This window comes from Trachypithecus francoisi, unplaced genomic scaffold (assembly GCF_009764315.1).
Source record: "Trachypithecus francoisi isolate TF-2019V2 unplaced genomic scaffold, Tfra_2.0 Lachesis_group0, whole genome shotgun sequence".
NCBI classification, from domain to species: Eukaryota; Metazoa; Chordata; class Mammalia; order Primates; family Cercopithecidae; genus Trachypithecus; species Trachypithecus francoisi.
The window spans coordinates 56,979,927-57,007,055 of NW_022681453.1; the positions used below are offsets into that span (position 1 = coordinate 56,979,927).

The following is a 27,129-nucleotide window of genomic DNA, read 5'->3' on the forward strand; positions in this document are numbered from 1 at the left end:
GTCCTGGGGTTGTGCATGGTTATGAGATAAATCAGAGAAATAAGCCTAGTCATGTGTGGCCAGCGGGTGGCCACATCACACAGCAAAGCCACCCTCTTCAGAGTGGGCCGGGTCCCATGCTAGAGGAAGCAGGCAATCTTGAAAGCCTGTCTGTGGTTAAATGTCCATGCCAGCAGCCTCAGGCCAGACTCCTGGCAGTCTGCACAGACCAGAGCAAAACAGCCTCCTGAAGTACGTATGCCCATCACACCTCCAGGCCTCGTGGCTTCCCCTACACTCTGCTTTCAGGGTTTCTGATTTCCAGAAAGGGAGCCTAGACTGGGCAGGCACAATTCATTTCCAGCCCTCACAAGCTCCCTCTTGGGGCTTTCTGTGGCTCTTCTCTGCCTAGGCCACATTAACCAAGGTTAGTCACCCAGAGGAAGGAAGGGGATGGTCTTGCTCTGCACCGGGCTATCTTCACCTCTATGCCTCCATCTCGGGGAGGGATGGGACACAGCCAGGCAGGGTCTAGGGAGTGGGTGGGGCACATCCTCTGAGCAAGAGCAAGGATGGCACAGCTGGAGAGGGGCGGCCGCCACCCCGCCAGGTCTCCGCAGGGTGGTCCTGGTGCAGAGAGAACAGGTGGGTTTGTGAGGCCAGGGGCAGGAGCTTCAGACAGCTAGCAGTTTTGAACAGTTCAGCAATTTAAGAAGGGGCTGCTTTAAGGGTTAGTGGAGGTGTTCAAGCAGGGTCTGGAAAAGTCAGTCTTTCTGGGCTGATGTGGCTGGGGGTGGGTCACCCACACATATGCTCACCCACTACGCCACTATGCAATGGGGGAGCCCAGCACAAGCTAAGTACACAGATTTCACCCCTGCAACGAGCCCATCAAGAAAGCACTGCTCTTCCCATTCTCCAGATGAGAAAATGGAGGCTCGGGAAGGGCCCACTGTGATCCTTGCCCAGGATTGCAGAGCACAGAGCAGAGCCAAGATTCAAATCCATGTTATTTTTCTAGTCCTTCCCACTCTGGAATGCTCTCGGGACTGGAGGTAGTCTCCAAGAGCTAGCCTGGCCCCAAGGAGCAGAATGTAAGGACACAAAGAAATGGACCTCAAAGGAAAACTCAGTGTGTAAAGAAGGGACATAAAGTTGGCCAGCTGCGGTGGCTCACGCCTGCAATCCCAGCACTTTGGGAGGTTGAGGTGGGACACTGTTTGAGGCCAGGAGTTTGAGATCAGTCTGAGAAACATAGCAAGACCCTGTCTCCACAAAGCATTTTTTAAAAATATTAGCTGGGCATGATGGCAAGTGTCTATAGTCCCGGTGCTTTGGGAGGCCATGGCAGGAGGACCACTTGAGGCCAGGAGTTGAAGACAAGCCTGGGTAACATAATGAGACTCCATCTCTACAAATTTTTTTTTTTTTTTTTGAGACAGAGTCTCGCCCTGTCCCCCAGGCTGGAGTGCAGTGGTGTGAGCTCTGCTCACTGCAGGCTCCGCCCCCCCAGGGTTCACGCCATTCTCCTGCCTCAGCCTCCCAAGTAGCTGGGACTACAGGCGCCCACCACCACGCCCAGCTAAATTTTTGTAATTTTAGTAGAGACGGGGTTTCACAGTGTTCACCAGGATGGCCTCGATTTCCTGACCTCGTGATCTGCCTGCTGCCTCAGCCTCCCAAAGTGCTGGGATTACAGGCGTTAGCCAACGCGCCCAGCCAATTTTTTTTTTTTTTTCTTGAGATGGAGTCTCGCTCTGTGCCCCAGGCTGGAGTGCAGTGGCGCAATCTCGGCTCACTGCAAGCTCCGCCTCCCGGCTTCACACCATTCTCCTGCCTCAGCCCCCCCGAGTAGCTGGGACTACAGGTGCCTGCCACCACGCCCAGCTAATTTTTTGTATTTTTAGTAGAGACAGGGTTTCACCGTGTTAGCCAGGATGGTCTCGATCTCCTGACCTCGTGATCCACCCATCTCAGCCTCCCAAAGTGCTGGGATTACAGGCGTGAGCCACCGCGCCTGGCCAAAAAATTTTTTTAAATAGCTGGGAACAGTGTCTCATGCCTGTAGTCCTGGCTACTCAGGAGGCTGGGACAGGAGGATCCCTTGAGCACAAGGAGCTCAAGGCTGCAGTTAGCTATGATTACATGACTGTACTCCAGCCTGGGCCACAGAACAAGACCCTGCCTCTAAAAAACTTTTTTAAAATTATAATAAAAGGGCTGGGCATGGTGGCGAACGCCTGTAATCCCAGTACTTTAGGAGGCCGAGGAGGATGGATCATTTGAGCTCAGGTGTTTGAGACTGGCCTGGCCAACATGATGAAACTCTGTCTCTACTAAAAACACAAATAATAGCTGGGTGTGGCTGCGCAAGCATGTAATCCGAGCTACTCAGGAGGCTAAGGCACAAGAATTGCTTAAACCTGGGAGGCAGAGGTTGCAGTGAGCTGAGATTGCACTACTGGGTAACAGAGTGAAACTTGGAGTGTACTCCAGCTGGGCAACAGAGTGAACCTCTATCTCAAAAAAAAAAAAAAAAAAATTATAGTAAAAGAAGAGAAATAGAACTAACTGGTGTAGCCAGCAAGACAGGAATAGTGAGGGCTTTCCCAGGGGAGGCCGTTCCAGTGCCAGTCAGCCATACCCCCTTCTCTGGTCTTGAGGGGAGGCAGCATCCCCACCGATGCCTAAAGCCTTACAGCCTGGCAAGCAGTTCTAGGAGAATGATGCCTGGCTGCTGACCAAAAGGATTACAGACTCCTGAGGTCCTTCCTAGAGAGCAGTAGGGTGAGGACATCCTAGATGAGGCCCAGCAACGCTGGTCGCCTCCCCTGGCAGGCAGGGTTCGGATGAACACGACCTAGTGGTGAGCAGGAGGGGTGCAGTCGCAGTACCCCCAGGGGAAACCTAGGGAGGGTGGACAGAGAGGGAACGAGTGAGCCCTGGAGGAGCACACGTAACGGGCACAGATGTTGAGTCCCGTGCTCAGAGCCTCCAGATGCTGCCAAGGTCTGGGACAGAGGGGATGGTGGGGCTGTGGCCCTCACATGGAAAGATTTAGAGTAAGAATCTGTAGGAAGCACTGGCACGAGGTGACGGCCACCTAAACATCCCATGTGACTTCCACTGGCTAACCAGGAGCACCATATCTAAAACGGGACAATCCAGAAGTCACCCCTACAGGGCATAGTGGGAGAAGGTGGGGGTCAGGAGGGTTTCTGCATTTACCCAGTTCCCAGGTTTGGAGAAATGAGGATATCCAGGAATTGCAGAGGAATCCAAGAAACCAGACATCCTGCTGCCCAGGCACTGCCCCTTTGAGCCCTAGTAGACAGCACAATCTCAGGCTCCAAACTGAGCTCCCCATAACAGGCCAGCTCCCCACAGCCTTGCCATCTCAGTGGGGTGTGGTTGGGGTCCTTGGAGCTGCTCGCTGAGCATCACTCTTGGCATCTCTTTCTCAGACCCTCCTCCCCATCTGTCAGCACATCGGGCTGCTCCGCCTTCAACACAGATCCCGCATCTGCCAGCCCATGTGGCCCTCATCTCTTCCCTGTGTGACTGCCACGGCCTCTGCAGGCTCTTCTGGCCTCACATGCCACCCCACCCCACTCCTCTCCAGCCAGCAGTTGGGGTCCTGTTAAAACACAACCCTGACCACATTCTCCTCTCACTTGGTGGGATTGAGAGCCCAAGTCCTCCCATTGACCCAGGAGACTCTGCAGGACCCAGCCATTCCTCCTGCCACCCCCACTGAACCCCCTGGCCACTCCAGCCCAGCCCCCTGGCCTCCTGGCTGTTCCTCTCCGCTCCGGAATGCTCCCACCCCAAGACCTGTGCAGGTGCTGTTCCTGCTGCTCAGTGCAGCCTTCCCCAAGTCCGCTGGCTCCCTCCCTCACTCTATTCAGGCCTCTGAAGACAACTGGAGGGATGTGGCTGAGAAAGAAGAGGAGAAGATGAGGAGGTGGCAGAAGAGGGATGAGGACTCCAAGAAGGCATGTGGTTTAAGCTGGAAGAGACCTCAGCATATATGAATGGTGACAGACAGCGACCCTGACAGGAGGAAGAGGTCGGGCTGGTGGGTCGGCACACCACCAGAGGGCTGAAACCCTCCTCTGGGGCTTCACTGTTCTCTGAGGGGCAGGGAGGGAGGCCAGTCAGCTGCTCATAGGGCCTGATCCTTCATCCCCCCAGCAAGGTGGGGCTCAGCCAGGGACAATTTCAGGAAGCTAGGTCTGACTTGAGCAAGCCACGGGGGAAACAGAGAATGCCTCCAACCTTGTGCCTGGCTGCAGGGAGCACACCCACAGCGCTGTCTCCATGCCTCTTAGTCTCCGTGCGCCGTAGACAGACCTGTCCAATGGCCCCTCAGAGCCTGGAAATGCTGTGGCAGCCCGGCCTCCATCCGCAGGGGACACTGAGGCTGACTGTCCAGTTGCCTTCAGAGAAGAGGACCCTGGGCGGAGATCGGCCTCACTGACATCCCCCTGCCCTGGCCTCAGGCCTGCCCTGCTGAGGCCTAGATAAGGCCCGGCCCAGCTCCGCCTCAGGCTGCAGCATTATCTTTAATGACTGGCACCCAGACCTCCAGAAGTGGCTTTTATATATGTAGAAAAATATAGGACTCGAACAATGAACTTTTCAAAGCGGAAGGCTATTTTTAGAGCTTTGCTTACTGATCCAACATTCAGCATCTCTCTATATGTCAGCAGCTGCTGGCGAGATGGGCAGGTGGCTTGAGGAGTCGGGCAGCAGTCAGGGTACAGGGGGCTTCTCAGGCCACCCAACCATACGAAGGAAGATGCAGTTTTTCGCACTGCCCCTGGCCTCTGGTCCCGAGCACTCTGTACAGCTCCGTCAGGCACCTACCACCCTAATGTTGTCATGACAGGAGTGGCAGCAACATTCTGGGCTAGAGTCCAACACTTGAGTTGGAACCCCAACTTCTCTGAGCCTTGGTTTCCTAACTGCACAGTGCGGGCAAGGCTGCCCCTTCATGGCCTCACAGTGGAGTCAGTGGGAGTGTTCCAGGAAGCCCCACCAACAGCTAATGCCATGCCTAATTAGAGGGTAATTATTTCAGGAGAGACCTCCTGTCCTCAGGGCTTATTCTCATCAGCACATAGCCAGGCAGGGCAGAAAGAAAGGTCTCTATGTCCTGTGAACCCAGGGCCACACAGCCAAGGCAGCCCTTATCCTGTCAAAGGCAGTCTTTCCAGCCCCAGGGAGGTGGTGGTTCCAGCCTCCCCAGCCCACGTCTCACTCCCAAACATAAAGAGTACTGTCAGTCTGCAGGGGCCAGGCCACCCTCCATGGCTGCTGTGAGGCCCTCTCACTCAAAGAGCCCAGGGACGTGAGTGGGTTTTGGAGATGAGAATGTAGGTTCCAGGAGACAGGCTGGGGATGAGAGGGCAGCCCCTAGAACCTGGAATCAGATCTGCCCTGCCCCCTCACAGCTTCAGGGGCTTCCATGGGAAAGAGCCCGAGGGCCTTAGTGGTTGTGGATCAATGGCAGCCTGGAGCCCAGGGCTGGGAGAGGCCCTGGGGAATGTTACAGGGCTTCTGATGGGGGCTGCATGGCAAACATGGGAGAGAGGGGTCTCCCTCAGCAGGAGGGAAGGAAAACAGGGATCCGCAGGGGCCATCTCCCCGGATCTCTGTTAAGTTTCCTCACAGCACGGCTCCATATCTAACTCCATCTTTTATCCTGCTTTCTTATTTCTGTCTCTCCTCATGAGGAGGTCAGCTTCGGAAGGGCAGTGTTTGTCTGTTTTCCTCACTGAAGTTTCCACAGTGCCTAAATAGGGCTGGACACACGGCAGGTACTCAGTCTGAATCTGCTGAATGAATGAATGATGCTGCTAGTGACTAGGGGACCTGCACAACCCTGGAAGTAGATGCCAGCACTCCTAACACAGATGGGTCAGGACAGGATGCCCCGCGCTCAGGATGGAGAGCCACAGAGCAGGGCAGAACAGGTCCCCGGTGCCAAGGCACGGCTGGCTGTCTTCTCTTTCTCCCACAACTCCACAGGCCGACGGCAGGGCTGCTGCTCTCTCATTTACAGGTGGGAGCACCAAAGCCTGGAGAGGACAGGGGCTCAATAGTCACACGGCTGACACGCAGCCTAGCCTGGCAGAGCCCCGTGACTGTGGAGCTGTGTCCACACCCCTCCTTTGCTCTGCAGCTGGGTTGTGGAGACATCAAACGACTATGGAAACTGTGAGTTTCTCCACCATACAGACACACGCTCACTGCGCTGAAAACACTGTCCTACAGGCCTCAAGTCACCAAGGAACTTGGAATACTGAGATCAGCTCCATCCCCTGAGGACACCCTGGGCTCAGCTCTCTGTGTGCTGCTTCTGCCCTGTGCCCACCCCACCTTCCCACAGTCCCGGGAGCCCTTCTGGGCTGGGCCGGGCACTGGCGGGGCCTCAGAAAGGAAGCAGGGGGCAGACTGGCTCCATAGGCTGGCAACCTGCACTTTCACTTGGGCCGAGAGCCAGCTGGCAGGGGGGCTGTGAGGCTCTGGATTGGGGGCCGATACAAACACCCTACAATCAGTCCCAGCCAGGGCCTCTGCCTGGTGAGGTGTCACCACTACAGGCATCACTATCAGTGCCACAGAGGGGTCCCAACCCAGGACAACAGGCCTAAAACAGGAAAAGTCATCCCCTAACGCCAATCCTGCAGCCAACCCCAGGACAGGCAGCCTTTAAAGAGAGAGGCTGGGCAAAGCCCTTTATTCTCCTGAGCACCACCTGGGCCAGGGCCAAGGTGAGGGATCCTTGGCCTCGTCCCTGGGAGAGTTGGTCAGGAGACCTGGCACCTGCCCGACTGCTCCCCATAAGGAGACCTCGGACTGCACAGAGCTCTCTGGAAGACAGATTCTGTGTGGGGGGTTCACAAGGTCTCCAATACTGGCAGCCCCTGGCCCAGCTTGATCCACAAAACATGCTCTCTGTGGCCTAGTGTTTCAAAAACTAGAATGAATCACTAACATTTCAGCACCTTAAGATTTTATATGAAAATCTAAGTTTCTGACTCATCTTGGGGACCTGGCCACCCTGGGCCCATATTCCCACTTGATAACAGTCAGATGAAGTGAGGTGGCAGCCACATCCATCAGACGGCACATGTTCCGTCACCACCACAGTCCCCACCACTGCCACAGTCCCCACCACTCCCTATTGCCCATACATGCCTGGGTCACTTCTCCTCCTGCCTATTGACAGCATCCATGTTTGCTTATGATGCTTACATAGGACCAAAATTCTAGGCCCAACGCAAAGAAAAGAACTAGGATCTACAGCCTGGGATCAGTTGTTCCCAAGAAACCTAATTTAGAACACCAATTCCCGAGAGGCAGGGTTCAAGAACTACCACAGCTCTGCATGGCCGGTGGGAACACCAAGGCCTTCTGCTCCACTGGGTCCTGTGAGTGTGTGGTTTTTACAAAGCTCTAGCAAATTAACATCATCACAGTGACCACAATTCACAATCCCATGGTCATCATAACCACCAAGCCTCAATTCACCAGATGCCCTCGTTCCTAAGTTTCATAGAGTTAGGATATAATTTTCAAAGTCATCTGATACCTGGTGTTTATTCCAAAACTGGACTCTAAGAGGATGTCCTGAGGTTCAAATTCAAGCTGTCCCCACCCTCGGTAGCCCCCTCCGTCCACCTGTGAGAATGCCAACCTGAGTCTGGAGGAATGCCCAATGGCTCCAGACGCGTTCCTGGGGAGCGTAGCGGGGAGCTCTAGGTGCAATCAGGAGACCACGTCTCTCTACAGCTCCCCTACTTCCAGGCTGAGTGGCCCCAGGCAAGTGCCCTCCACTCTCTGGGCTTCTGTTGTCTCATCTTCACAATGGGCATCACTCCTGCCCTGCTTGCCCAATAGGAGCGTGGGAATAGAGGGAAGACACACTTTATCAACTGTAAATCCCACGTGGAGCTGTTTCTGTTCTGTGCCATCAGCCAGAGAGGAAGGCTCAACCCCCTCAACTCCTCAAGTCTTGGCTGGGCTTGTCCAGGTCAGAGAAAGAGGGACATCAGGAGAAGTATTCCCCAGTCCAGCACCAAATTAAGTCCTGCAGGATCAGGAAACCAGATACGTCCATCTCTGTGCCTGCGTAGAGGGCTTTATGCTTCCAAAGGCCTCCTTCCTTCCCCTCTGCCACAGCTTACCTGGTCTCAAGACACAAAGTTTACAAGACTGCTTCCCTTGCCATGATCTCATCTGCATGGCCTCACCCTCTCCTCTTCTTCCTTTAGTTTCTGCATTAACCATTCCTATAGCCTGCACTCTGCCAGATGCTTGCCCCTGGCTAAGGAGGGTAGTTCTTGTTGGTTCTGAGTGCACAGAGATGACCAGAAGCTTCCAACCCCTGGGCTCACTCAGAAAGATTTTTCAGAATATACACACACACAGAGCCAAAAATCTTCCTGGCTGAGCCAAATTAAATACAGAGGCCTCTAGTTATTTCCATACGCACCAAATGGACTTAAATAAAGCAGTTCTCTGTGGCAGGCTGCAGCACACAGAGCTAGGCTGGGCCCCAGGGACGCCCCGGGAGAGCCAGGCTGGAGGCACAGGCTGGGGAGGCTAGCTCTGGACAGGGTGTGGGCAGAGAGAAGGAGATGGATGCTCATCGCCAGAATATGGCCCACCCTGCCAGCAAGGGCCTGCGCTGTGGCCATCTTGGCCCAGACAATCTTGGTCTTTTTTAGGTGCACAGCAAAACTGAAAGGAAAGTATGGCGTTCCCATGTACCCACTGCCCCAAGGCAGGCACAGCCACTATCAACATCCACACTGGAGTGGCACATTGTTACAGTCCACGAACTACAGTGACATCATCATCACCAGGGTCTACAGTCTACATTCGGCTTCACGCTTGGTGTTGTAAACAGCAACCTTTTGAAGTAGGTACTATATCATCTTCCCATTTTGTAGATGAAGAAACTAAGGCACAGAGAAGTGATGTAATTTACCCAAGGCCATGTGACTCACACAGTACGTGAGGAGGGGCGAGGCTGGCTGGGCCACCTCCCTGCCTGTCATGTTCTTCCCTCTGCGGGGCGAGCCCACTACCCTGTCTGTCCATTGAACTCCCCCTGCCCTTGTAGGACCTGGTGCAGGTGCTGCCCAGACCTGCAGCACAGCAGCCGCCAGGCCCCACGGCAAGTCAGCGATCTGCCCACAGCACCCAGTGCAGGGGCACAGAAAGGGTCTTGGGGACAAATGAAGGCTGGGGGTAGGAAAAACTACCCCACTCAGCTTCCCCCATCTACAACATTGGCACACAGAGCTCTTCCCTGGCAACTGTCTGGTACCCAGCAGGCAGGAGCTGTGTGGCCCTGGGCAAATGACTTGGCCTCTCTGTGTCTGTTTCTCAGTCATAAAATGGGAGTATTGTTCACCCAGCAGGGCTGCTGTGAGGGCCATATGATAACACACACAAATCCTCGGCCTGGGGCCTGTTACCCAAGAAATGCACAGAGTAGCTGCTGCCACTGTCACGATTTAGGACTGTTACCATTACGCTGCACTGCATGGTGCCATGGGGGCTAGAGGGAAGGTAAGCAGGCCAAAGAGGAAGAGGTCCGAAGGAACGCAGACCATCTGACTCCACACTAGCACCCATACCTGGGGAGCACGAGGGGCGCCTGGCTGGGATGTGGCCATGCCTAGGGTGTGACTTTGGCTTGTTTTTAACTAAGCTGGGTTGGGGGCGCTCTATGTACGAAGCACTGTGCTAGGAGCTAGGGTGGTAACCACACATTCATACTGAGGGCAGTGGCTGAAATGTGTCAGCACTTGCTGCATGCCGGGCTCTAAGCCCAGCAGCAATGTGGGGTGGCACGGCACCCAGTGATGATGACAAAGGCAAGTAAAGGTGACGGGAGGTGTCCAGGATGACTTTGGCATTCTAAGTGAAGCCCAAGAGGATCAGATGAAGTCATGGAAGAGAAGCCAATTTGGGGAGAGGGAGATAATACATGTCCCTTTGGAACTTACAGATTTACAGGTGCCCATGAGACCCCTCGAGAGGGTTGCTGGGTGGGCAGCAGGATGTCAGCGCCTGGGCTGGAGCCAGATCAGAAACCCCAGGAAGGAAGAGACTGCGTGAAGTGGAAAAGGAAAGAGGGCTGGGCAGAGGCCCAGGGACCCCCAGTGCTGAATGGCCACCCAGGGGCCCAGCAAGATGAGGGGCTGACGGGTCTGGGAGGGTGGCAGGGGCCGCAGCCTGGCTATACCACCTGGCAAGGGGAAAGCCAGGGCAACAGGGAGACCCTGTGGAGCTTGAAGCTGAGAGCCACAATACCACCCAGGGGACCCCCGATCCGATGAGAGAGGCTGAGAGCCCATTCCACGCCCTGCCCTCCAGGGGTCCTAGGGAGACGGAAGAGAAGTGAGTTCTCTTACCCTGACCCAGGAAGGCCCTGTCTGATGGAGGAGTCATGGGCCTAGCCTCTTCCAGTCACTTCCAGACACAGGGCATCCCAAATGGGTCAGAAGCTACTTGGTCACCAGGCTGGGAAACTGTTTCAAGCTCAGAGTTCCCGAGTTGGACCAACACAGCTAAGTGCTGTTCAAGGGACACTGTGGCCTGCCCTAGGCACCCGCCCCAGTGATACAACTTTTCCAAGGCTAGAAATGAGGCCAACCATGAGACAGGTCCTTGATATAAAATCAACAAAATGTCTGGGATTAAAACTAATCTAGGGCAATGAAATAAAACTGCACATAGGGATCATTATACCATTCTACTTTTGTACGCTGCAAATTTTACATAACAAAAAGCTTAAAATAACGCTAAGACTCTGCTATCACATCAAGGCCCATTATTTTCTTGGGCCATTTTGCCATTTTTACTAAGCACAAACAAAAAACACTCAAACCCTGCTCATTTAAATGACGGCTCTGAGCTCTGAGAACAGTCAATGGCCCAGAGGGAACAGAGAATTCACGTTCCTGCGACCGCACCTCCCCCTCCCCTAGCAGCAGAGGAAAGAGCTGCTTCCCCAAACACTTCCTTTCCACCCCACCCTCACCCCACGGGAATTGCGGCGCTGCAATGGTAATAATGATGATGGCTGGGGAGAATAGCAGTGCAGTGGGTAGGGGTCATCACAGCAGCTGGCGCTTACTGAACATCTACTAGGTGCCTGGCGCTACTCCGGCCCCTCTCCCCCATCATCTCGGGTGGACAGTTGTCCTGATCCTGTCAAGGAATCTGAGGGTGGTTCTTAGCCCAGATGACTTCCTGGGGCTGGCGAACATGTTTTTAGATTGCAGGCACTAGGCGGAGCTTCCAACGATTCTCCTTCCACTCTGCTGCTGGTAGTGCACCTCTGTAGCCATCCATGGTGTTCAGGGAACCCAATGCTGCCACTGAGGTGTGCACAGCTAGGGCCTGCAGGTTTTGTCTCTCTGGCTCCTCCTTGGCCCCCTGCTCCTCCCTGCCTCTGCCTCAGGCTCCATTCTAACATGCTGCTCCCCAGCAATGTCAGGGAGGGGAAAGAGGGTCCACACATTAACCAGAGGAACAGGTCTACATTCTGCAGAGCTTGAATTCATCATTTTCATTTTCTAGCCTGTTTCCTCATCTGTCAAATGAGAATAATGTCATGATTTCACAAGGTTCTTGGTTCCAATCAGACAGGTATGTGTGAAGTTCAAAGGCCATTCAAATGCCAGTATCACCATTTTCATTCTGTAGCCTGTTCCAGCCCCAGTCTCAATCCTGTGCCAACTTCAGACCCACCAAAAACAGTTAAGCCTTTGCCCAAACCCAGCTGACTTCCTTTCCCCTTCCTGTCTGCACGCATGGTCACCTGTTTTATATGTGTGCTACCCACACTGCCTCTCCCTCCATTGTTCCCATTTGACAGACAAGGAGGCAGCAGCTTGCAGTGGGGACCAGCTTGCCCTGGCCACACATCCAGGAAGGGGCAGAAATGGAATCCAAGTTTTTCCAGCTCCAGATGCCACCTCTGCCCACTGCAGCAAGCTGCCTCCCCTCCCAGGCAGACAGATCAGCTAGAGAGGACAGAGCAGCAGAACCAGGGACTGAAGGCCACTGCCCCTGAGGTCAGGCTCTGGAGCTCTGGGCCTTATTAGGCTCCAGAAGCAGCCCCAGGTACCACCAGGAAGCCAGACCTGCCCAAAGCCTCAGAAGTTTAGCACAGGCCACCAGGTGAAGGCTCCAGAGGTGCCACAGCTCTGCTCCATCTGACACAGGGCTGGGGGCCTCTACCTTGATGCCCCAACACCTCAGGGTGTCTCTCACACATGGTGCAGGCCATTTGCCCATCCTGTCTAAGGAAATCTTCATCCCAGCCCAACTGCAAGCTGCCTTACTTTGCAATTTCCCCAATCCACAGGCAAAGTGATTTTCTTAATACCCTTAACCATCCACTTGTTTGTGGGTTGTTTGGACAGCACGCTATAAGCACATGCTAAAGTCCATGGGTTTAGTCACTTCTTACCGTAGGCCATCTGTCACACCACCAACAGCCTGCAGTCCTTTAGCCCTTTACCTTCTTCCCCTCACCACTATCTCTCTGTACACCTCTCTTTTAACTCTGGTCTTGTCTGTGGCCAAAAAGATGAATAATCCACTCCCATCTAGGAACACATCTCCCCAAACAAGTAACATGGTCCAATTCCACACAGTCAAACTTCTCAGGTCTAAAACAGCAGCTAAAAGATGCCATTTATCTGGTGTTGACTATGCAGTTTGAGCACTGACATGGATTCATTCATTGAATCCTCACAACTCCATGGCCTCCTCTTGTCATCCATCTTTTACCAATGGGGAAACTGAGGCGCAGAAAGGCTAAGGAAGGTGCCCAAGATCATAGGGACAATGAGGAGCAGAGCTGGCGTTAGAGTTGGGGTTAGAGTTACAGGTAGTCTGACTACAGAATCTGCCTCCCTAACCATTGGGCTAACCATCCTGCATCTGCAAATGACTACAAGGATCAAGAGGCTCATTCTTCTTCTCATAGATGTGGAAACTGAGGCCCAGGGAGGGATGGGATGAGATGGGTGACTGATGCCAGGGCTCTAGGGAGGGAGACAACCAACGGCCAATCAGGGCCAGTTCTGGACAGGTCTTTCTGAAAGGCTTCCTCTCTCAGGATGGGAGACCTTTGAGCTTAGGGTCAGCCAGAATAAAGACAACAATGATTACAACTAACATCTACCAGACCCTTGCTATGTTACTATGAGACACCATTTAAATGCTTTACTTGTATTCATGCACTTCATGATTATACCACCTACCCTCCCAGCCAGAAATAGAAAAGCAAACACCACTGACTTCTGTAAATGGCATCAGGGAGAAAGTATTCATGTTGGCAGACAGACTCTGATCCGGTCTGGGCAGCAGGGGATTTTGGGAGAATCGTTTCAGTTTGTGTGAATGAGGAGGCCTCCTCCCAGTTGCGGACTCGTTCCAATTTTTCCAGTTTGTTAATGATCCCTTTCCCCTCCTGTGGGATCAAGTTCAGCACCCACACACTTGCGTGTCCTCCAATGATTCAAAAGCCCTAGCCTTGGGTTTCCTCATCATGCAGAAGCCTGTCATGTTGGCATGGGTCCCTCAGTGAGTCAGGGGACAGTGAGTTTTAGTCCTCAGGACCCTGCTCCAAGCAGAGTCTTGGCCTGGGGCTGCGCACAACACACAAGCATGCTACCCTGAAGAGCCTGCAAGTGCAAAGGACACTGTCCCAGAATCCTGCCAGAGAGTCTGGGGATGCAGCTCTTGGGTTCTGTGGGGAAAGAGACAAGATTCCAGGAAGGCCCAGTGAGTGGTCATCAACTAGCTTGTGGGCTGAGACATTTGGGAACATGTTGGGAATCCTGATGCCTGGGGATACTGGACACCTGTTGTGGCAGTATAGGGAAGAAGCAAAAGGCTCCATTCATGATGGTGACATATTTTGTCAAAGATTATTTAATCCCAGAAGAAGCAGAGCCTGGCCACGAAGTACACAGACCCTGAAGCCAAGCAGGCCGAGTTCACACGCTAACTCTAGCACTCTAGCAACTTTAGCACTAAATGGCAACTGCTATTATCATTATTACTGAGCTTTGAACAAAGAGGAAAAAACAAATGCAGTCACAGTGTCTCATCTTTACAAACAGGGAGGGGACTCTTGCTATGGTTCTCTATGGGGACCTTAAGTTCAAATCAAACTGTCACCATGTCAGGAAACTGCAAACCGAGGAGATAAAACGGAAAGAATGGGCCTTTCCTCCAAGGAGCAGCAAAGCTGCAGGTACCTATGAACAAGGCAAAAAAAGAAATTCAAGTCAGAGCAGCTGGGACCCCAAGAAAGACGACTTCACAAAAAGCCACACAGACTCTAGAAATCAGTCTTCAACCTCACATATCAGCAAAAAAGAAAACTGTGAGGAATCATTTTAACTCAGCAACAATTTCACAAAAGGGAAAAGGTGGTAATAATGATGATGGTGATGACAGCTACCATTTGTTGGGGATCTATCTGTATGCACCAGTCACCAGGCAAAGCTGCACATCCCTGCACCCTCCCCAGGGGGTTTGTTTTGGCTCCACTTCATGGATGAGAAAACCAAGACTCAGAGATGGGAGGCAACATATCTGAGGCCACACAGCTATGAAGAGGTGGAGTCAGGGTTTTGTGTGATCCCCAAGTCCTGTGCTCGGTGATGTACCATTTTACACCGCTAACCTCAGTGCTTCTACATCTAGCCCAGAGCCTGGTACAAAGTCAGTGCTCAGTACATGTTTGTGTGTATAAAGGAACACAAGAAAGTGAAAAGCTATGTGTCCCCTGGGTCATACACATCTCTCGATAGAACAACGCACTCCTCCAAGCCCAAGAGAGCATGTGTGCACTTGTTAACACCTGCATTTATGGATGCTTTCATTCACTGACAACTGGCTATGTCCACCATGGGGCCAGGCGCTGTGCGAGGCAGGCATCGGGGTACTAGCCACAGGGCCAGGCCTTGGAGGGACACTTGCCAAATTCGGGGTATAGCCACAGCAGCCAGGATAGTGGCAGGTCCAGGTGCCACCATGCCATATTTCCACCATAAATGCCATCAACCTTCTCTCTGCAGCAGCTCACACAGTGGGAGCAGCCAGATTCTCTAAGGCCATGCCAATTAATTCTTCAAGAGTCTTAATGGCCTCTAAACTCATTACAATTTGCTTTTGAGGACAAACGATAAATCACATTCAACAGCCTTTGAGCACATCCCCCCTATACACACACATACACACACACACACACACACACACATGCTTCCCCAGACCTCTCCCAAGGCCTCCGGTGGTGTTCAAGCCCATCTGGGCTGTGCATCATCTTGCCCCTGTGCTTACTGGGCGGATATTCCACAAGTCATCAAAATTCAAAGGAAATTTACAAAACAGGAAGAAAGTAAATCCAGTGGGTCATTGGTGCTTGGGAAGAGCAGAGTGCTGACTTGGACAAACATGGCATTTGACTGGAGTCCTGAGGATGGCCAGCTGTGCAGTGGCCTTCAGACACCCACATTCTCAGAGCACTCCATGAAGCAGTGTTATCATTCCCTTTCACAGAAGGGGAAACAGGATTGGAGGGATGCGGTAACTTGCATACACTCACGAAACTGAGCTGAGACTTGAAACAAAATCTGTTTGCTTCCCCAGGTCCTTCTTTCCTTAAGCCTCAAGCTGCCCTGGATTCCAGATTCTCCAGGCAAACCAAGATTCCACAGTCTGCAGAGTTCAGACAGATAAAACCGTATGCACACACATGTACACACACATATACTGAGCTCCTGCAGCCCTGGGTACCCTGTCCAATCCTGTCCAGAAACATCTATTTGCCCAGTTGTCACACTGTTTGACTATGCAGCTGTCAGTCCTGTCCGTTTTTGAACTGAAGCTGTGTAAATACTAGTGCAACCAGTTCATAGTCCGACTTCCTTGAGTGAAGGCCTGAAAATCCCAGGGCCTCCAGAGGCCTCCATCACAACATTAGGGTTCTCCTGTAGGCTCCCCATGTGATACTCTGGCCCAGTCACTGGGTTCTCTCAGTGTGTGTACTCTTAAAAAAAATGAAGGTAAGAAGAGTCCTGTGTTGTCACAAGGCTCCAACAGCAAAGCATCAAAGTGCCACACATGCTTTCGGAAAGAAGCCTATATTTGTAGATTGGTGCATGGTGGCATAGCTGGACTTGGGAGTGGTTATCTTGGGCCTGTTACAGACTTGGGGGGGGGGTCCCCTGAGGTTTCTGGACCGTGCTGCATCCCATCTGGGTTTAGAGAGGGGGAGATGGCCAGCTGAAAGGACTCTGGCCCCTGGGAGCCAGCCCAAGGAGCACCTAGCTCTGCCTACACAGGCCAGGGACTAGGCTGATTTCCTTTAACCCTCCCCCAAGCTTCCCATGGAACCACATACCAGGTGCTCCAGAACAAATGGGACCCACCTGCTCTGAGGCTGATGCGTGAACTGTGGGCTATACCTGAGCGAGGCTTCTCAACCTCCAAGACCTCTGGCTCATGTTCTGAGACTGGGGGAACAGCTGTTCATTACCAACCCAGACCACAGAATGATCCAAGCAGGCTTCCCTGCAGCTGGAAGATTGAGATGAGATACCCAGAGGGACTTCTAATGAGAAGGGATGTGGGACGGAGAAGTATGCAAAAGAGGTGGCTGGACATGCCAACTGGAATGGCGATACTGAAAAGGTCCTAATGGAGGGGCAGAAAAACCCCCCAGTTACTTTCAGCTCAGAGGGAGGAGGGAGGTGCAGCCAGGAGAGCATGCTAAAGGTTTCTTGTTCCCCACTAGACTGCTGGTTCCATGAGGACAAAGACTTCATGTTTTGTTCACTGCTATGTCCCTGATGCCTAGAGCAGGGACTGGTACATAGCAGGCACTCAATAAACCACAGAGCCTTAGCACTGACAAGACTGAACACTCAGCCTCGATTTGCTCTCCTGCAATTGAGGATGCTGGTACCACAAGGATAAAAAGCAATTGCAAAACCGGGTGGGACAGCTGACGGGCTATGAAGGCCATGGGTGCGTGTGGGATATGAATAACACGACCCCCATGTCCAGGCTGCTGTCACTGATTCCAGACAGATGGTCCTGCAGCTGCAGCATGCCTGGCCTCCACCTCAGATGCAAGGAGCAATGGGTCCTTGGGAAGCCCTACAACCCCACTTGGAGCGTCAGACCCAGAGCTCCAGGCCTCTGGGGTGAGGAAGGGGCAGAGGGGGACATATGCATGTTCTCAGTGCAACTGCTAGGCATGCGCTGCACCGTTTTTGAACTGAAAGATCAAACAGTTCCAGGTGGGCTTCCTCCAGAGGGGACCTGATATATGCCAAGTCAGCTTGTCAACAAATCCCCTTAGCCCCACCCCCCTGCTCCTCAGAAGGGCCTGCAGACAGCTCAGGGGGCAGCTGTGCTGGCCACTGGAGAGAGGAAATCAATATTCCCAGCACATACACGCACACTCTCTTTCTCCCTTTCTCTCCATAAACATGGGCCCTTGGAAGCTCAGACAGCCGCCCACAGGCCCCGAAGCAGAAAAGTGTTGGCCCCTCTGACACACCAGACTCCATCCCTGACCACACCAGGTGCACACTCATCACCACATAAACAAAGCCCCTCACATCCACACTCTGCCACAAACAGCAGCGACACACCCCAGTGCACCTCCAAGTGGCCCTGCCAGGCGCACAGTACCCAACAAAAGCTGCTGGCACACCTGGGACGCCTGTTTGTTCAGGGTCATCCACCCTCACACACACTCGGGGTCTCGCAGACAGGACAGACACATCAATCCAAACACAGGCCCAATGTCTGGAATAGACAGGCCTGCAAGAGGCCTCCCTGGCAGCCCCTGCCCTGCCTGCAGTTTGAAACAGGCACAGCCCCGCTGGGGACCCTCTCACCAACTCTCCTCCGCTCTCCCACCTGCCCCTCACCTCACACCCACACCGAGTCCCACTGTTTCCCTCTCAGCCCCACAAACTCAAACTCACCCCCACACCAACTTGCACTCCAAAAGGCCCTCGATCGCACACACACTCCCATCCTGAGACCCTCCCAGGCCACACAGCGCTCCTGTCCCAAGGGCGCGTCTCTCTCTCCCACGCACAAACTCGGGTCCTGTTTGCTGGTCTCCCACCCAAACCCAGTTTCGCGGACGCACCCTGCCCCGCAGGCAGCTTTCTCTGGTACGCCGGGCGCCCGGTCCCGACGGTCACCTGCACTCCCGCACACGCGTCCCCACAGCCTCCGCCAGTCCACCGCTCAGCACCCGGGAAGGCCGCTCGACCCGCGCCGCGCCCTCACCCGCTGTCAAGCTCCAGCTCCAGAAGGGACTGGGTCCTCTCCGAGTTGCAGTGCAGGCACCACATGGCGGTCGCAGCGGGAGCGGGCCGGGCCAGGAGCCGGGACCCAGGCCCAGCTGAGGCCGCCGACTCCCGCCAGCGAGCCGCCGGATCCCGGGGCCGACACCCGGCCACCCGGAGACCCGACCACCCGCCACGCGACCACGTCGGGGCTCCTGGCCCAGTGTCCGCCGGCTCCCGCGTCTCTGGCCCTGAGTCCAAACCCCAGGCCAGCCAAGCCCGCCCCTCCGCCGCCGCCCGCTTGGCGCAGCGCGAGGCCGGGCCGGAGGAATGTGGCCCTGAAGTGGGCGGGGCCGGGAGGGGGCGGGGCCGGAGGGCGAGCTGGGGGCGGGGCTGCGCGCAGGGGCGGGACCGCACGGAGCGTGTGGGGAAGGGAGCGCAGGAGGCGTGGCCACACGGAGCCGAGGCAGGAGCATAGGGGGCGGGGGGTCAGGGGCGGGGCTACATCTAGGGGCGGGGCTACACCCAGGGGCGGGGCCGAGCCGTGGCGCCGGGTGGCGAGCGCAAGGGCGGAGTCCCAGACACTGCATCCAGGTCCCAGCGCGCGAAGCCCCCGGTCTGGTAGGAAGGCTCTGCGCAGCCCCTTCAACACTGGCGCCTCCCGGGAGCCATGTCTCCCTCCCCAGCGTGTAACCACAACAAATACAAAGCTCCAAACCCCCAACCAGAGCCTACTCTGCTGATGCCCACTCAACCTCTGCCTATCTTGATTTTGCCTTCAGTTTAATAAAACCTGGCCTTTGCTCGCCTGGACCGAACCGTGTGGTTCTGGGGCTCTGATGCGCCCCAAAGAAGGGAATGGGCCCTATCCTGAGGTTGGTACCACCCTTTTGGCGGCTTTTTGGGGAGGATCTAATGGAAAATTGCTTCTTTCTCCCTAAGCCCACCCAGCCCCCTGCCCTTTCTCCACCCAGAGACATCCTTCAAGCACCTATGACAAGCTTAAAGTAATAATAATTAGCACTTTAGAGTTCTTTAGTGATAGCTGGCCTTCAAGGCAACATTGTGAAGTAGGTGGAGTTACCCCGGCCCCATTTTACCAATGAGTAAACTGAGGCTCAGCTTAACTGGGCCAACTCAGAGAGGGCTTCCTTCACCCTGTCCTCCTCTCCCAGGCTCTTCCTACTATGAGCGCTCACGGCTTGCAGCCCTCCATTTGTACGTTTACTTCTTTACTGTCTGTCCTTGGGCTCCATGAAGGCAGGTACAGTGCTCAGCGCCCACACTTGTGGAATGCCTAGACGTGGCTGGGAGACAACAAGCAGATATGGAACAATCAAAACTCCTCCTGTCCTGGACCACCCACCTACAAGTCCATCCCCTGGAGGGCCAGGCAGCTGGCGGGCCTGCGGGAGTCAGGAAGCTTGCAAGAAGCCATCAATGCAGGGTCATTGTCTTGTGCCCTTCTGAATCTTTCATTTGGAGGCGGACAGTGAAGGAAGGGGGCTGAAGTGGCCCATCTTGCAGCAGAGGGCAACCCCTAAAAACAGTTTAGAGCATCTGGGTTCCCAGGCAAGAGGATGAGCAGGAGCCCAGTGCCCCTTAAGCCAGTTAGAGCACCTGGGTTCCGAGCCAAGAGCCTGAGCAGGAACCCAGTGCCCCTTCATTGCCCATCTCCACATTCCCCTTCTCAGCTTCCCATGTTTTCTTTGCTCCGTTAAAAATAAATGAAGACACAGAATCGGGGGAAATATTTGCAAATCATGTATCTAAGGGTCTAGTGTCCACAGTATATAAAGAACTCTTACAATTCAAAAATAACAAGGCAAATAAGCCAATTTAAAAACAGGCAAAGTGTCTGAGTAGATATTTCTCCAAAGACAATCTACAAGTGGCCAATAAGCACATGAAAAGATGCTCTCAACCTCACTAATCTTTAGGGAACTGTAAATCAAGACCGCAATACAACCTCACACTCACAAGGAAGGCTATAATAAAAAAGATGGACAAAAGTACCTATACATAGAGGGTTCTGGAAAGAGAAGAACACTAGGCTGCACTGCTCAAAGACCACAGCCACATCTGGCATCTGTCGTAGTTAGGGTAATGGTAGGGAGCTGGGAGAGGATAGGGTAGAAATTACCCAGTTGAGGGCAGAGGCAGCAGAAAACTCCCACCCCTGTCTGAATTGCTCTCTAAAAATAGACTGCAATAAATGGAGCCAAAAGAATTCCCCCAGCCCAGCTGTTGGAGCACTCTGAACACAAGCTTTGACAGCCTCACCATCCGGATTGTCCAAGAATTTCAGGCACTTCTCCAGGCCCAGGGCCCTGCCGCCCAGCAGGATGGTCTTGGGGACATTGTCTCGGCTGGGATTTAGAAGGGGATTGAATTTCCCTGTTAGCATTTGGAATACCAGATGATGGACTCTCTGGAAACCAAATAATAATTTAGGGAACTGTGAGCAGAAGCAAGAAAAGTTCCAGCCTAGAGAGGCAGAGAAGGCCAATTTTTCTGCAGAAATGACCAGACTGGTCAGAATCCCTGCATGTACCATTAGGACAAATTGCTTAGCTTTCTGAGTCTCAGTTTCTGCAACTGTAAAGAGTGGCTCAGCGGCCACCTCTACCCCAGCTAATTCACCTTGCTGTTTAATTTAATTTAGCAAGCATTAATTAGTATTTACTCTGAGGCCTCAGTGGGGAAACACTGCTGTGACAAGTATTCCTCAGTATGGTGTCATGACAGTGGAGGAAAGAGCCTGTAATTCTGCCCCAGGAGAGGCTCTAATGGGGGGACATTTTGGGTTGGACCTTGAGGGATGAATAGGGTCCCATGTATGGGGTCAAAGGATGCAGAAGTCATGGAAATGTTTAGTTCCACTGTATCAACCCAGGTTTTAGTCCTGAGCTGCTTGCCTTGGCCCATTTCACATGCTACAACCCGACTTTATCTCTATGCTACCCGACTTCTGACAGCCTCCAGTCTTTCCACAGCCTCCCTGCTTTCCTCCAGCCGGATGTGTGGCACTCTCCCAAAGCCCAGCCTTTGCAGCCCCTCTCTCCAAGTTGTCAGGATCAAGCCCAGCCTCTCTGCACAGCCAGCCTCGTAGCCTGTGTAGCCTGGTTCATCTCTCCAGCCCTTACCTCTCCTCCTGCCCACTCTATGCCTGCCACACCTCCAGCAATACTAAGCTTCTTGCAGTTCCCCACACTCCCCACTGTGCCTGGCTCACAGCTAGGACCTTGGTTTTCAGCTTCCTATGTCACTGCTCCCAGAAAGACACCCATGACCCTAGTCCAAGTCAGAAACTCCTCTTACATGGCATAAGGTTACACCGCACCTGCTCGCTTATACCAGTGAGCTGTATTCCAACTGCCAGGGCTGGTTCTATGTCCTTCCCTGCAGCAGCCCCTGTGCCGACAGTGGAGCCTGGTGCACAGAAGGTCTTCAACAGCTGAATAAGGTTGGTAAACCATGGCCTGAGAGCCAAGTCCAGCCTGCTGCCTGTTTTTTAAAAATAAAGGTTTACTGGAACACACCCATGCTCATCCACTTATGTATTGTCAATGGCTTCTTCGGGACTATGATGATGAAGTTAAACAGTTACAAAAGAGACACACGACCTGCAAAACAAACAATATTATGCAGCCCTTCTCTGAAATAAATGAAGCTCTCCTGAGGGAGTCTTACATTGGCTCCAACTACCCTGGCAACCCCGCTGCGTGTTCAACCAGACACCCCGTGCAAGAGCAGAATCCAGACATCATGGGGGAAGACAGTGACTGAAATGATAGGGATGGGCCAGATGATCCTCAGACAAGATGGCCACAAGATGGGGTGCACTGTTGAGAATGAATCCTACAGCGCCGCCTGCCCGTGTGCACATAGACACATAGAGGCATGCCCAAGGATATTAATTATTTGAAAAAGCAGAACTCAGGGGAGGTAACATGCAATGCCTCTCAATGCGGACTGGTTAAGTAAATTGTATTACACCCATCAATGGAGTCCCATGTTAAAAAGATGGCAGCAGCATCCTGCATACTTATAGGAAAAGATCTGAGACACAACACTGTGATAGAAAGTCCAGAAAAACGTGAAGTGTACTTATAAAAGAATCTACAGAACACTAGTATGCTTATATAAGATTGTATAATCATAGATTACTTCTTAAAAGAGACCCAAGAGACAGGTACCAGTGCTTGCCTCTGGGAAGGGAAACTGAGAGGTTCCAGAAATTCATGGAGAAGGCCTCTGCCCACTAGGCTTCAGATCTAGGTGGGACAGGGGTGGGGAGGAGAATGAAGAACTTTTCACTCTATGAACACTTAGAGTTTTCAAAATTTTAGGCTGGGCATGGTGGCTCGCGCCTGTAATCCCAACACTTTGGGAGGCTGAGGTAGGTGGATCACTTGAGGTCAGGAGTTCAAGACTAGCCTGGCCAACATGGTGAAACCCTGTCTCTACAAAAATATAAAAATTAGCCAGGCATGGTGGCAGGTGCCTGTAGTCCCAGCTACTCGGGAGGCTGAGGCAGGAGAATTGCTTGAACCCGGGAGGCAGACGTCGCAGTGAGCCGAGATTGTCCAATTGCACTCCAGCCTGGGAGACAGAGCGAGACTCTGTAACCTCCCCTGCCAAAAAAGAATTTTTAAACAAGTGTTTGTTACTTTTAAAAAAGCCAGTTATGGACCACGTGTGGTGGCTCACCCAAAGTCAGGAGTTCAAGACCAGCCTGGCCAACATGGTGAAACCCCGTCTCTACTAAAAATACAAAAATTAGCCAGGCGTGGTGGTGGGTGCCTGTAATCCTAGCTACACGTGAGGCTGAGGCAAGAGAATCGCTTGAACACAGGAGGTGGAGGTTGCAGTGAACCGAGATTATGCCACTGCACTCCAGCCTTGACAACAGGGCGAGACTCCATCTCAAAAAAAAAAAAAAAAAAACGACCAGTTATGGATTGGACTGGAACCAATATAATTTGTGTGTGTGTGTGTGTAACATGTCGAAATCCCATCTCTACAAAAACACAGAAAAATTAGCTAGGCATGGTGGCATGTGCCTGTAGTCGCAGCTACTCAGGAGGCTGAGGTGGGAGGATCACCTGAGCATAGGAAGGTCAAGGGTGTGGTGAGCGGTGATTGTGCCACTGCATTCCTGCCTGGATGACAGACTGAGATCCCGTCGCAAAAAAAAAAAAAAAAAAAAAAAAGCGCCAGTGAAATGAGGAAATCAAGGGACTGAAGGTCTTCTGACGTCTTCTAGGAGGCTCTGAAGTCCACCAGAGCTAGTCCACAAAGACCCCAAATGCTTGATGGTACTTAAGCCACCTCTTGGGCTACTCCAGGTTCCTCATCTTTCAAGCAGGTTGTGTCTTACTGACAACCATAAAAATCGGTAAGAGTTGTGCTGTAGCACATTTTGAGCTTCCGCTCACTGTCTGTTAACCACCGCTATGTTACCATTCATCTTACGAAATGAGCATTCCCCATCACAGCTAGCATGCTGGGTCTGCGAGGGAGCTCTGTGGCCGCCACTCAGCCCCAAATCCTCATTTCACAGACAGGGAAACTGAGGTCCAGAGAGGTGGAGGGATGTGCCCCAGATAAACACTGACACTGACCCGAGGCTTCATGCCACACTGGCGACCACAATACGGCACCCAGCCTGGACAATACAGCACCCAGCCTGGACAATACAGTACCCACCTGGACAATACAGCACCCAGCCTGGGTGGGCGAGTTTTAAGACTACACTATTCTCACCCAGATATGGAATAGAACCTATTCCTATGACTGTTAGATGCAGTAAAAAGCCAGAGACAGCTGCATGGAACACAGCACTCTGTAGAGTGGCACCTCAGGGAAGCCAGTCCATCCCCCAGAACAGAAATGTTTCCAGATAAATAAAGCTGTTCTTATCAAGTGCCAAATTATCTTTAAAATTCCAACCATTTTCCACAGAAACCACTTGTGAATTTGGGACGTGCCGTATCTTACTAAACAAAGTAAATGGAATGAACTAGGGATCGCTGGAGGTGGTGTAGGGTTGTCCACCCTGACCTAGGTCTGTGGCCCGGGTTTCCTGCGTGATACTGAACTGCTCAGGCACCACCTGTATTGTAATCCAGCTCCTGCCTGTGTTTCCAGCCTCATTCCCAGCTGTGATCCCTACAACACAGCCACTCCCAGAATGCACCCTGCACTTCCCGGCCCCAGTGCCTTTGTTTTTCCTGTTCCTACTTCCTGGGTTGTTGGTCCATCTGATTGGCAATGTCTTATTCAATCTTCAAAGCCCAGTTCAAATGTCTCTTTCTCTTTAAGGCCTCCCCTAATCCCTCTACCCCCAGGCAGAGCAATAACCCCTTACTTAAGACTGTGGGCACCTCGAAGGTAAGGACCATTGCTCTCCATGCACCTTCCCGGTGGTGGGGCCCAGACACTGCCACTGTCCTGTGTAACTGGCCTGGTTCCAGAAAGCTACCATAGCCCTAGGGGAATTCATCCCAACCACAGTGGTACTTGGGTTGGCCAAGACCCCAACTATGACTAAGATTAAAGCAGCCTTACCCCCACTTACCCTGATGTGATTATTAGGCATTGCATGCCTATATCAAAATATCTCCTGTGACCCATAAATATATACACCGACTGTGCACCCACAAAAATCAAAAATTAAATAAACAAACTGGCCTTAATGATAAAGTCTGAAGGAGCCACCAAGACCCAGTGCTGCCCACCCATTGTTCAGATGAGGCAGCTGAGGCTCACAGAAGCAGGGAGCACTTCCCCAAGTCACACTGGGACACATCCAAGAACTGGTTATCTGGCTTCCTTTCCCCAGCTCCTTCTGCACTGCTAAGACCTAAGACTCGTGTGGTTTGAGGTGTCAGGAGGCTCTGTTTTCTTGTGGTCTTTAGATGAATAAAAATTAGACGCAGCTGTTATGGTGCCATTAGTTGACAAATGGACTCACACAGGCTGAGGATGCATGGGAAAGATGCTGAGGGAGGGGCTGCAATAAAGAACCACACGGCTAGGACACAGCGTCCCACGCAAGGAGAAACGAAACCCAGCATGGGTACAGGTGGCTCTGCCAGGGCTCTGAGGAGCCTGGCACATGATGGGTGCTTGGTGGTTGGTGAGGGTTTTCTTTAGCACACAAAACAGCCAGGAATGGTCACCTCCTCCAAGAAGCCCTCCAAGCCTGGATCCCCAGAGCACTCCATGATTCTAGGTTCTCGGTGACCAGTGCAATCCCTGCCACACAGGGAATGCTGGTCTGTTGTAAACATGAAAGAAGGTGGTGAGAATATGCTTGTCACATCCCTCATCAGTCTGGCTGCTCCTGTGGGCACACCCCATCCCTCCTGGTCCCCCTGCAGAGCCCAGCTAGGTGAGCTGGACTGCCTGTCCCAAATCCAGGGGCAGGGCCTGCAGAGAACAGTCCTGTGGTATCCGAAGGGCAGCTACTTGAGTTATGGGTCTCTATTCGAGTGGAAGGGAAATGGCCATTTGCCAGCTTTCCTGCAGGATTCAAGGGGCAAGACAACTTCAGGAGGAAATTCCACTGAGCTGCTGCCTCCATTGGTAGAGGACTCTTCCCTAAACTCCCCCCATCACACTGCCATCACCGTTCTCATTCAGGTGCCTGCCAGCCCCCGCCGACAATCAAAAATACCCCCACTTCAGCCCTTCATACTCATTCCTCCTTCCCTGGTAGGTGGCACAGGGAGCCACAGCAGCACCCTCAGGGAGTGATGACACTTATGCTAGGTGGGCTTGGACCCCTGGGGCACAGCTCCTGGAACAGGGCTCCAGGTCCCTGCAGGTGTTGCCCCTGAGCTCTCTGTACCCCAGATGGAAGAGGCAGGCCTGTGGGCAGCAGGCCCAGCAGATATCCCCGCCGCGCATGTGACCTCACACAGTTACTATGCTTCCCAGGGCCTCAGCATCTTCAGCCTCAAAGTGGGGATGGTGCCACCTTCCTTGCAGGCTCAGTGTGAAGCTTGGCAATGACACCCATGACTGCCTAGCCAGGGCTGGGTACACAGCAGCCCTGCAGAGCCTGCAAGTTCCTCCCCTTGCTTCACTGTGGCCCTGGCACCTTGCACAGGGGCTAAAGTGCAAGAGAAGCCAAGGTATGCTGAGTGAATAAGCGCCCTTTCCAGCCATAGGCTGCGTCCCACAATAGGGATGCTCATGGCTTATGGAGGCTCCATGTTCTGGAGCATGATCTTGAATCTTGGGCAAGTGGTTTGGTCTTCCTAAGCCACCTTTCCCAACTCTCTGCCTCTTCTTGCCTCTTCCTGCAGCTTCCTCTCACAGGGCACACAGTCTGGGTCAGGCACTTTACAGAAGCGCCCACACTTAATCCTCAACAACCTTCCATTTTACAGATACAGAGACTCAGAGAGGTTGAATAACTTACGTAAGGCCACACAGCTAGTGCCTGGCTGAATCAGGGATTTGAGCCCAGATCCATTTGGTCTCCAAACCATGAACTTAACCATGAAGCTCCACAGTCCCTCTTCCCCCATATCCAAGGTTCTTATTGAATGCAGGTTCTGTGCTAAATGCACGACAGGTCATCTCATTTAAGGTTCACAATGGAACTCTAAGGTAGGGACTATTCTATCTGCCCATGCAGAAAAAGAAACCAAGGCTCAGAAAGGTTAAGGAATTTGTTTAAGGGCAAACAGCTAATGAGGGATAAGAACCCAGGACTGAGTCCCAAGTTCATTCTTACAACACTATTCCATTTGACCTTCACGGCCCAGGAGGA

At 52.9% G+C, this 27,129-nt stretch overlaps 1 protein-coding gene across 10 annotated transcripts in view; it reads right to left on the reverse strand.

Annotated features, from left to right (window-relative positions):
- The window catches only part of IQSEC1 (IQ motif and Sec7 domain ArfGEF 1), a 396,118-nt gene that overhangs the window by 52,965 nt on the left and 316,024 nt on the right, over nucleotides 1–27,129 (reverse strand). The window contains exon 1 of one of the 10 annotated variants that reach the window (XM_033210760.1): nucleotides 18,343–18,680. The exons of the other annotated variants lie outside the window; for them this stretch is intronic. Coding sequence (XP_033066651.1) covers nucleotides 18,343–18,407 — 65 coding nt within the window. The 5' untranslated portion in view covers nucleotides 18,408–18,680. Of the gene's footprint in view, nucleotides 1–18,342; nucleotides 18,681–27,129 lie in introns of those variants that run through there. 10 annotated transcript variants of the gene reach the window in all.